Source organism: Artemia sp. Qi Xiang Cuo, chromosome 9 (assembly GCF_049724085.1).
Source record: "Artemia sp. Qi Xiang Cuo chromosome 9, ASM4972408v1, whole genome shotgun sequence".
Taxonomy (NCBI): domain Eukaryota; kingdom Metazoa; phylum Arthropoda; class Branchiopoda; order Anostraca; family Artemiidae; genus Artemia; species Artemia sp. Qi Xiang Cuo.
Genome location: NC_142802.1, coordinates 69,837,964 through 69,849,475, shown reverse-complemented (window position 1 = coordinate 69,849,475; position 11,512 = coordinate 69,837,964). Strand labels below are relative to the sequence as shown.

Here is an 11,512-nt window from a genome sequence, read left to right as displayed (position 1 = left end):
TGCCTTTTGTGCCTTAACTGCTCTTCTAAACAAGCCAGCCATAATCTATCAGCTCACTTATCATTTTTTTTTTTACCAACAATCAACGAATTGGTTGACAATAAGTGCTAAAAGAAACATGTCAAATGAAAATAAAAAAGTGCATGTTGATGAATATGAAACGGGTTTTCTAGTAGACATTACATCAGGTTAATTTGATTATTGGGCTCAGAATATTATTTTATATCAGAATAGTTACCTTCTGATAGTATGGTGAAAAAGAGGTCACAACGATGAGAATGGTAAAATCATATATTAATGATTATGAATTTTGTTTTGGTACATTTTACATCAAACTTTCTTTCATTTTCGGGCTCAGCCTTTCATTTTACATCACGACGGTATTTCATATAGAGAAAAAAGGACATTTAACGACAGTTCATTTTTTTTACAAAAACATGACAAAACTGACACGAAAAGCAAAAAAAAACTAGTTTTGCTTCGACCTAGAATGTGCAACTTTGGATATGCTGTTGAGCTTTTTTTCTCTAAAACATGGTATAACAATCATTTCTATTACAACTTGTTTGGGGTCGACCCATATTTTACACTAGTTTGCTTGTATTAGAGCGTCAAAAAATATAGAGCACTTATTACCGGTACGCAAAATGTTTGCTGGAACTTCCACTCAGATTCTCTAACACGGCTATCTCATCGATATACGGAATATTCAATCCATCAACTAGAGTGATCGACATAAAGCGTAGAACTTCCGTGCGATCTCTCCTAACCAAGCAAGCTATACGATTCACCACTTACTCAACTATTTATGTAATTGTGTTTTTGTGATTATGCGAATTAAGTTTTTTGCGTTAGCAATGAATTTTTTCTATTTCTTTTTTTTTTATTTGGTACTCTGCTTTTTTTTCATTTTTATAATAAGTGGGTATAAATATATATATATATATATATATATATATATATATATATATATATATATATATATATATATATATATATATATATATATATATATATATATATATATATATATATATATATATATATATATATATATATAAATATATATATATATATATATATATATATATATATATATATATATATATATATATATAAATATATATATACAAAAAATCGCGAAGAAAGGAAACGAGGACAATTAACAGCCAGTGAAAAAATTGAAAAATTATGCAAATATTTCGGTCAAGACCTCCGCTTGACCGTCCTCAGTGCAGAATAAAACTGATAAAAATTTAAAAACCAAACCTTAAAATAAAAACACCAAACTAAAATTGGACGACCCTTTCATAGTAACGGTGAAAGGGTAATTTTTCAATTTTTTCACTGGCTGTTAATTGTCCTGGTTTTCTTTCTTCGCGATTTTTTTTTTATCATGATTATCCAGTGTGGTCTCAGAAATTATTTATATATATATTTATATATATATATATATATATATATATATATATATATATATATATATATATATATATATATATATATATATATATATATATATATATATATATATATATATATATCCTCCTGAGACCTGACCATAGAGATACTTTTCTTATTATGTTCATTTATTTGTAGTTGACTTAAAAAAAAATCATTTTGGCCATTGATCGACTAAAAAAAAAGTTTACCCCCCACATCTACCTCTGGAGGGAGTCTACGGGTGAGGTCCCTGTCGAGTTAAAGGTATAGTAAAATCTGTTTCGTCTATTAACATAGATTTGTCAAAACGTTGAAAACAAAACATTACTCTTCATGAAATTTCTTGAAGCAGTTGTTATATCGTGTCAAGCAGAGAATGATTTTACACTGCGAGCACATCCACCTTGATCTTTTGCAGCATCCAGGCCTTCTGCACCGGGCTGCACTCGCCAAGTCACAAATTTCTGGTAGATGCAGTTCAGCTCTGGCATGTGGTGGAGGGATTGGCCTCTTTTTCACGCTCAAAACACGGTGCTGAGTTTCACCCTAGAGTTCTTCGTCGCTATTTTCTTGACCTCGTGACGTCGAGCTTCCGGAATTGAGCAAACACTCGGCCACGTTGAAACGAAGGTCAATGATCTGTTTGAGGTCACCAGATACTTCTGAGCCATGTCCCTTCAGCTCATGAAATGCATTGGCTAATGCAGCATCCACAAAATGATGAAACAGTCGCACAGTCCATTTTTTAGTACGCGTCTCCAACCGGTAATAGCTAACCATGCGGTCCACAAGGTCGGCCCTACCCATGTAGGTGTTGTAATCGGAGAATACTCGTGGACATTTGACCTGCACGTAAGACCTCTGGCGCTTGTCATACCGTTTGACCTCTGTCTCCTCTTCTATGCCTTTGCAGTTTGAAGACAGGAGAATCACTTTGTTATCAAACCACTGGGTCACGGCTACTTTTCTATCTAAGCACACAGACAGGATAGAGGTTCCTCTGCCCTTTCTTTTCATTTCTGTTTCGGTAAAAAGCGTTGGGTCGTTGGTGCCCGAACGGTTATCCATGATAGTTCCGGCCGCATTTATTTTTCTTTTAGCCAGCATGCTAAGGAGTTTAACAGACGAGAAGAATCGGTCACAATAGAGGTATGTACCTTCTGGTAGGGTCTCAGACAAGGGCAGTACGATCCCAGCTTACAAGCCATGTGCTACCAGCTCTTCTCTCAGGGTGGTGGCTCCCTGGTAGATTTGGAGGTCAAATATCAGCCTTGATAAGCTGGCAAGGACAAAATTCTTTAATCCAGCCGGGTTGGGCTTGTTAGGGACATATTGCTTGAGAGTCAACATACCCTGGAAGGGTATCATCTGTTCATCAATTGAACAGTTCCTGTCACGTGGCAACTGGAGACAGATATTCCTGAAGTTGTCAAGGATCGGCTGCACCTTCCAAAGTCTATTTTTGGTTTTATCTTCGTCTGAGATTTCTGAATCAACAATAAACTTCAGGTTCGACTGGAATGTGAAGAATCTGTCTCGACTCATCTTTTGCGATATGGCTTCCATCCTAAACTTCCCAGACCAGTACATGCGGATCCGAGGAAACTTGATGTTCCCCATCAGGATGACAATGCCAACAAAAATTTCAGCTCGTCTGGAGTTACATTCAAGCTTTTGTAGTGGATCAACTGATAGTTGTAGTTCATGCAAAAAGCTGTACGTTCGAAGAAACTCTCCGGGAAATTTTGCAAAAAGAATTGTTCTGTACTCCAGTCGTCATGGTCCTGAAAATGAGTGGGGCCCACGTCCGGGCCATGATGATGATTGAACCGTCGGGACTTTCTCCATGACAGTTTTTCCGTTTGGCACGGGTTGCTAAGTGTACTTCATCATCGGATTCTTCACTTTCAACATCTGGAAGAACTGCATAACTGCTTGAGGACGGAATGGCTACAACAGCTAGTTCACCATCAGAGTCTGAAGACGACAAAGATTACACCCAATTTTTCTCATAACTCGTTCTCACCACTTTCTTTTTTTTCTTTTTTCTTACCTTTGCTTGTTTTCATCTCCTTATTTTAGCCTTTTCTAGTTTGTAAAAACACCACTAAAAGTCGCATGAAACTTTCTAAAATAATTCACAGATGGCATTTTAAGAGTCAAAAATCACATATTAACTATATTTTTTTTATTAACAAACATTTTGTTTATATATATATATATAAATATATATATATATATATATATATATATATATATATATATATATATATATATATATATATATATATATATATATATATATATATATATATATATATATATATATATATATTTATATATATATATATATATATATCCTCCTGAGACCTGACCATAGAGATACTTTTCTTATTATGTTCATTTATTTGTAGTTGACTTAAAAAAAAATCATTTTGGCCATTGATCGACTAAAAAAAAAAGTTTACCCCCCACATCTACCTCTGGAGGGAGTCTACGGGTGAGGTCCCTGTCGAGTTAAAGGTATAGTAAAATCTGTTTCGTCTATTAACATAGATTTGTCAAAACGTTGAAAACAAAACATTACTCTTCATGAAATTTCTTGAAGCAGTTGTTATATCGTGTCAAGCAGAGAATTATTTTACACTGCCAGCACATCTATCTTGATCTTTTGCAGCATCCAGGCCTTCTGCACTCAGGCTGCACTCGCCAAGTCACAAATTTCTGGTAGATGCAGTTCAGCTCTGGCATGTGGTGGAGGGATTGGCCTCTTTTTCACGCTCAAAACACGGTGCTGAGTTTCACCCTAGAGTTCTTCGTCGCTATTTTCTTGACCTCGTGACGTCGAGCTTCCGGAATTGAGCAAACACTCGGCCACGTTGAAACGAAGGTCAATGATCTGTTTGAGGTCACCAGATACTTCTGAGCCATGTCCCTTCAGCTCATGAAATGCATTGGCTAATGCAGCATCCACAAAATGATGAAACAGTCGCACAGTCCATTTTTTAGTACGCGTCTCCAACCGGTAAGAGCTAACCATGCGGTCCACAAGGTCGGCCCTACCCATGTAGGTGTTGTAATCGGAGAATACTCGTGGACATTTGACCTGCACGTAAGACCTCTGGCGCTTGTCATACCGTTTGACCTCTGTCTCCTCTTCTATGCCTTTGCAGTTTGAAGACAGGAGAATCACTTTGTTATCAAACCACTGGGTCACGGCTACTTTTCTATCTAAGCACACAGACAGGATAGAGGTTCCTCTGCCCTTTCTTTTCATTTCTGTTTCGGTAAAAAGCGTTGGGTCGTTGGTGCCCGAACGGTTATCCATGATAGTTCCGGCCGCATTTATTTTTCTTTTAGCCAGCATGCTAAGGAGTTTAACAGACGAGAAGAATCGGTCACAATAGAGGTATGTACCTTCTGGTAGGGTCTCAGACAAGGGCAGTACGATCCCAGCTTACAAGCCATGTGCTACCAGCTCTTCTCTCAGGGTGGTGGCTCCCTGGTAGATTTGGAGGTCAAATATCAGCCTTGATAAGCTGGCAAGGACAAAATTCTTTAATCCAGCCGGGTTGGGCTTGTTAGGGACATATTGCTTGAGAGTCAACATACCCTGGAAGGGTATCCTCTGTTCATCAATTGAACATTTCCTGTCACGTGGCAACTGGAGACAGATATTCCTGAAGTTGTCAAGGATCGGCTTCACCTTCCAAAGTCTATTTTCGGTATTTTCTTCGTCTGAGATTTCTGAATCAACAATAAACTTCAGGTTCGACTGGAATGTGAAGAATCTGTCTCGACTCATCTTTTGCGATATGGCTTCCATCCTAAACTTCCCAGACCAGTACATGCGGATCCGAGGAAACTTGATGTTCCCCATCAGGATGACAATGCCAACAAAAATTTCAGCTCGTCTGGAGCTACATTCAAGCTTTTGTAGTGGATCAACTGATAGTTGTAGTTCATGCAAAAAGCTGTACGTTCGAAGAAACTCTCCGGGAAATTTTGCAAAAAGAATTGTTCTGTACTCCAGTCGTCATGGTCCTGAAAATGAGTGGGGCCCACGTCCGGGCCATGATGATGATTGAACCGTCGGGACTTTCTCCATGACAGTTTTTCCGTTTGGCACGGGTTGCTAAGTGTACTTCATCATCGGATTCTTCACTTTCAACATCTGGAAGAACTGCATAACTGCTTGAGGACGGAATGGCTACAACAGCTAGTTCACCATCAGAGTCTGAAGACGACAAAGATTACACCCAATTTTTCTCATAACTCGTTCTCACCACTTTCTTTTTTTCTTTTTTCTTACCTTTGCTTGTTTTCATCTCCTTATTTTAGCCTTTTCTAGTTTGTAAAAACACCACTAAAAGTCGCATGAAACTTTCTAAAATAATTCACAGATGGCATTTTAAGAGTCAAAAATCACATATTAACTATATTTTTTTTATTAACAAACATTTTGTATTATATATATATATATATATATAAATATATATATATATATATATATATATATATATATATATATATATATATATATATATATATATATATATATATATATATATATATATATATATATATATATATATATATATATATATATATATATATATATATATATATATATATATATATATATATATATATATATATATATATATATATATATATATATATATATATATATAAATCATAAACAATATGTATGGTAATACAAAAATATAGTTAATATACAGTTTATTAAATATTAAAACAAATATACATTTTGTTTCTTATGCGTATGATACCTGCTAAGATATAATCAACCAATTTTGTAGCAAGAAAAAATAAGGAGGCAACAGCAAATAACCGGAGGCACCATAAGAGCTGTGACAAATCTAGACGTGGAAAAACTGCTAAAGGTAGGGGCGTAGTTTGGGAGGGGCAAGGGGGCAGTTGCCCCCCCCCCAGTAATGTGGAGAAAAATTTTTATATAGCCCAGGCTCCTTGAATATCGAAAGTAGACCCATCTTGCCCCCCCCCCCCCCGAATGAAAATGTCGTAGATTTACCCCTGGCTAGAGGTGGGGTAAAATATGACAACATGCAATTTACAAGCATCTAAATCGCAGCCACTCGCAAAGTATTGTTCAGAAAACAGAAAATAAAGTTCTGTGGGAAAAAAGGAAAAAAAATGTTGGGGCCCTTTGCCCCTTCTTGTCAGAAAATGCCGTTTTTGCAAATTTAAATTATTATACCTTCAACTGCAATATTTAAACTCTGGGCCTAGCTGTGGCTATGAGACGTCCTGAAAGAATTCGTTAAATAATCTAAGCCTGAAAATACAGACTAGCAATGACTCATACAGGTTAAATCTAGAGTCTGAAATCTGCAGAGAATACTGGGTAACTTGAATTTGATTCGGTTATTCACAGCCAGAGGGTCAGAAATATGACCTTACCTCCACGCGAGAATTTACCCGCGAGGGTTTGTGCATTGTCGAATGAATTCTATGTCTGACTTGAAAGTGTAAAGTTGTGATTGAAAATAGCGAGCTTTTTTTCACATTTGCCTTCTTGATTAGCTTAAGTATAGAGATTTGGGTTTACAAAAAGCGAGTAAGATTTATAGGGAGAGCCCTGTGATAGGAAATATCCTTCTGGGAGGAAAAGAAAGGGAATTGTTGGAGCTTAATGCTCGTGGTCTTGGCGCGGCGTCTTGGGCAAATTAGTGCGGCACTTTTGTACCGTTGGGGAAGTACACTTGTCAGAACCCTGCCGGTTGTGGGAAACCGACAAGGCAGAGACACGTAGAAATCTGTGACACGTTAGGGTTACCCTTGACCCCTGTGATACTGCCAGACTACTCTGGTGGCATTAGAAATATCCAAATGCTGGCGGAAACGGAATAGGGACCTTCCCTATTGCCTACTTTGCATTTCCCCTGAAACCATAAATTCACTAATAAAGGTTGAAGGTGTGTTTTTCAAGGTGTTTTAACTGAATTTCATTTATTTACACAAACATACTAAGATATTTGAGACACCAAGAGAGACTGTAGAAACATAAAAGAGACAGTAATACACACGAATCACGAATAAACAGTAACATAATGGCAGTTTGTATATCGTAAGCTTTAAGTACTAGAACAACTATAGTTGGAATTATATAGTGATATATTGTGAAATAAAGAACGATTGGTGTAACGACTGGACAGACTTAGTATTTATAACTAAAAACAGCCGTATTAACAATATGGTCTAGCCTTGCCTGATTTTTTGAACGATGATCTATTTCTGAACTAATGCTCATTTTGAACGTTTATCTACTTGGATTTGTCAAAGTTTGCGAGATTACCCCACTTGGTCTGAATATTTCTTGCAGGGTTTTCAAAACGATTCACTACAAAGATTTAAATTCACACAATTTCAACAGATTCTATTTCTAATTAATCAGTTAAATCCTTATTTTTACAAAGAAAAACCTCTGAGGCATAAAATTAGTATAGCTAATTTAAATTTTAGCATAAAATCAGCATAGCTTAATTTCAAAGCTGTTCATCTTTACATTTTCCACTGTTACAACATCCCAGTTGAGATGAACAACATAACGAGGTAATATTTGTTTTTCATTACCAATCATAATCGTATTTGCTCCTCCCAGCGAGTCTTTGCTAACTTGGGTTATATCCGGCTGCAATATTAACACAGTTCTTGACACCCTACAATCTCCCAGGTAGTATTTGACACAGAATTTGGGCCTTAACTTAACCAGCATATCCTAATGCCATGTCGGAGAATTCAGAAAAATAATGCCCGTATCTGTAGAATGTTTGCTTAATATAAAATTTCTGAAAATTGTTGGAAGTATACAGCGAATATTTGATTAAATTGGTGTACCGTGAAATCCCAGAACAGACCCGGCTTCTTTGCATTATACATACTCTTCTCTGACGTTTCTCAAATTTTTGACAAATTCTGATTCCAGTACAGGGTTGACAAAGTAGGTGACTTTTACAACTTCTCCTGTTCAGCAAAATTGACAAAATTCTGAATCCGCCACGCGGAAGTGGTTGTTGAACTCATTGGAGGGACCAAATGATATCCCAGGAAGAATTCCATATTTTTGAAACTTCTTATGTACGATACTAGCAGTAAAAGTGCGTAATTGTTACATTTTGTAATTAATAATGTACCTCGGATAAGCTTGACGTGGGTCATATATCGCAAATTCATCAAACAAAACTCCTCCTTCACGTCTTGTGTTCCTAGGAGCAAATATGGAGTCATAGCCTAGGCTCTTTATAGTTTTCAAATTCATATTATATTGGGGACTAGAAACCTTCATTTCTTTGCCAAGTAAAACATCACATAAAAGCAACACGTTAGATCCTTCAGTATATATATTTTGTGCACTCTTACTGGAATCGGTGGCAAAATAAATGCCACGGCCAAACATTCGAGTCTGAGTGTCATTAATCGGAAGTCGAAAGCCATTGCGTATAATTTCATTACAAGCTTTTGTATCAGTACCATGAAACTTTTCACGTATAGTCGAAGGTTCGATTAAGTCTGCTTGACAAGAATGAAAATCTTGAAGAAGACTTGAATTGAAGACTTCTTTGATTGAATGCACTTCAGGACGCCACTTATGATCAGGTTGAATATATTTCAGAACCTTGTCTCTGACATCTAGATATTTTGAGGATGATTGGTCTAAACAAGTAACTTTAAATGTCCTTGCCTCCTTCTTAAGTTCGATCAGCTTAATCTTTACCAATCCTCGATATGTTTCAATCTGACTTTTTCGGTTTTCTAAAAAGGAGGGATTAATATATTAAAAACAGAAAACGTGTACTTACAGCCAAACCATGGTCAATTCACATAAAAAAAACTGTAATTGAGCATTTAAAAAAAATCCCCACCTCCATTCAGGAGGTGTAGGCCTACATGTTTTCCTTAAATCACACTCAATAAAATTCAACAGAGATTAAATCAAAAGGAAATTCCTCAATCCATAAATATATGTAATAATATTTTGTTGTAACTAAGTAAAAAAAAAATTAAACAAAAGTAAAGAAAAGTACTTCTAGTCAATACCTCGTCGTTTACGCTAAAGTTCGAATTTTGTTTGAATAACAAATCCCTGAATCACAAAGGCCGTTTAATTAGAATAGATACCTCTTTTGAAAGTACTAAAAAAAAACTTTAGCGTAAAGAGTGAGGTATTGACCAGGGGAGCAAACTCCCTCATATACCTAATAATTTCTGTTCGTTTTAAGTTTAAATGTTGCTCCTTACTTTCAGGTGAAAAAACTTGTTTATTTATTTAATTTCTGATCGTTTTTTAAATAATACTGGGAAATCCGGTGCCCTCTTCATAGAAATGTCCCCTCCACCAAGGAAAGATCCACCCACGTAACCCCCTTCTCACACCCCCACCAGAAAAAATACCTCCTGAAAACGTCTGTATACTTCCCGATAACCAACAGCCTACTATATGTAAACAATGGGCAAAGTTCATAACTTGCAGTCCTTCCCCCGGGAACTATGGGGAGACTAAGCCATCCTCACAGACATGTTCATTAGATTTTCGACTATGCTGAACAAAATGGTTATCTCAAATTTTGACTGGGTGATTTTGGGACAAAAATGAGCATGGGAGGGGGCCAATTTGCCCTCCAATTTTTTGGTCACTTAAAAAGGACCCTCGAACTTTTAATTTCCGTTCGAAGGAGCCCTCTCATGATATTCTAGGACTACTGGATCGATGCGATCACCCCTGTAAAGAGAAAACAAATAAATAAACACGCATCCGTGATCATTTTTCTGGCAAAAAATACAAAATTCCACATTTTTGCAGATAGGAACTTGAAACATCTTCAGTAGGGTTTTCTGATACGTTGAATCTGATGGTTTGATTTTCAATAAGATTCTATCACTTTTAAGAGGTATTTCCCCCTTTTTTTGAAAATGAGGCAAATTTTTTAGGCTCATGATTTTTGATGGGTTAGACTAAATTTGATGAGACTTATATATTTGAAATCAGCATAGAAGTCTGATTCTTTTGATGTATCTACTGTTATCAAAATTTAGTTTTTTAGAGTTTCGGTTACTATTGAGCCGGGTCGCTCCTTACTTACAGTTCGTTACCACGAACTGTTTGATACAGACCATCATATTTGCTTCCATATGGCTGTTGATAACATCCCACACCCACCAGGGGAATAATTTTCTATGGGACAGGGGGCAACTGCTACCTCCAGACTCAAGTTTGCCCCCAGACCCCACCCCTCCCCCAATGAAGTTTAATTTCTGCAAAAAAATCTCATCAAGACTAAGATAAGCATACATAATTCAAGCATATAGAGAATCAGGTTAGTGTTCTTTAGTATATCTTTGCCTTTATGGTAATATAAGTATCATTTTTTCAGTTTTCACTGTCATTTTCACTTGATTTGGGAAAAGTGGCTCAAACTTTGCCCCCGCTAGGATCTTGATGAAATTACGTCACTGAATCCCACTCCCTTCAGGGATAAATGCACAGTGCAGTATACCTGCCCAAATTATATTTTTGCAATAGCGCGACTTTTCTTCTTTATTGTTTTACAGCAAACTCTAATCAGTCAATAAAAATAAAAAAGTCGCGATATTATAATAAGATGTGTGAATTTTAATAAGGGATAATTTTTTTACTCCTCAAAGGGAGAAAAGGGTGGGAGTAAGCTCATGAATGCATTTTATTACTGGGAGTATTAATACGAGTATCTTAATTCAAACTATGTAAACTCGTAATCTTAATTCAAACTATGGCATTTTCAAATTTGTAGTATCGCAAGGAGCGTCAGTCAGTTGTTATGCGGCTCAATAGTAACCACAACTCCAAGAAACAGATTCTTGATGACAATTTATGTATCAAAAGAATCATATTTTGATGCTTATTTAAAATATATAAAATTCATCAAGTTTAATGTCACCCATTGAAAGTTGAGACCTTCAGAAAGTTTGTCCAATTTCAAAAAAATAGGGAAACAGCCGTAAAAGATCAAGTAACCTCAATGAAAATCCCACCGCGAGATTCAGTATA

At 36.2% G+C, this 11,512-nt stretch overlaps 1 protein-coding gene across 1 annotated transcript in view; it reads right to left on the bottom strand.

Moving 5' to 3' along the window:
* Nucleotides 1-7,450: 7,450 nt before the first annotated feature.
* LOC148948981 (uncharacterized) overlaps nt 7,451-11,512 on the bottom strand; it is a 121,596-nt gene continuing 117,534 nt past the window's right edge. Inside the window, exon 10 of the mRNA XM_089094160.1 lies at nt 7,451-9,240. Coding sequence (XP_088950286.1) covers nt 8,597-9,240 — 644 coding nt within the window. The 3' untranslated portion in view covers nt 7,451-8,596. The remainder of the gene's footprint in view (nt 9,241-11,512) is intronic.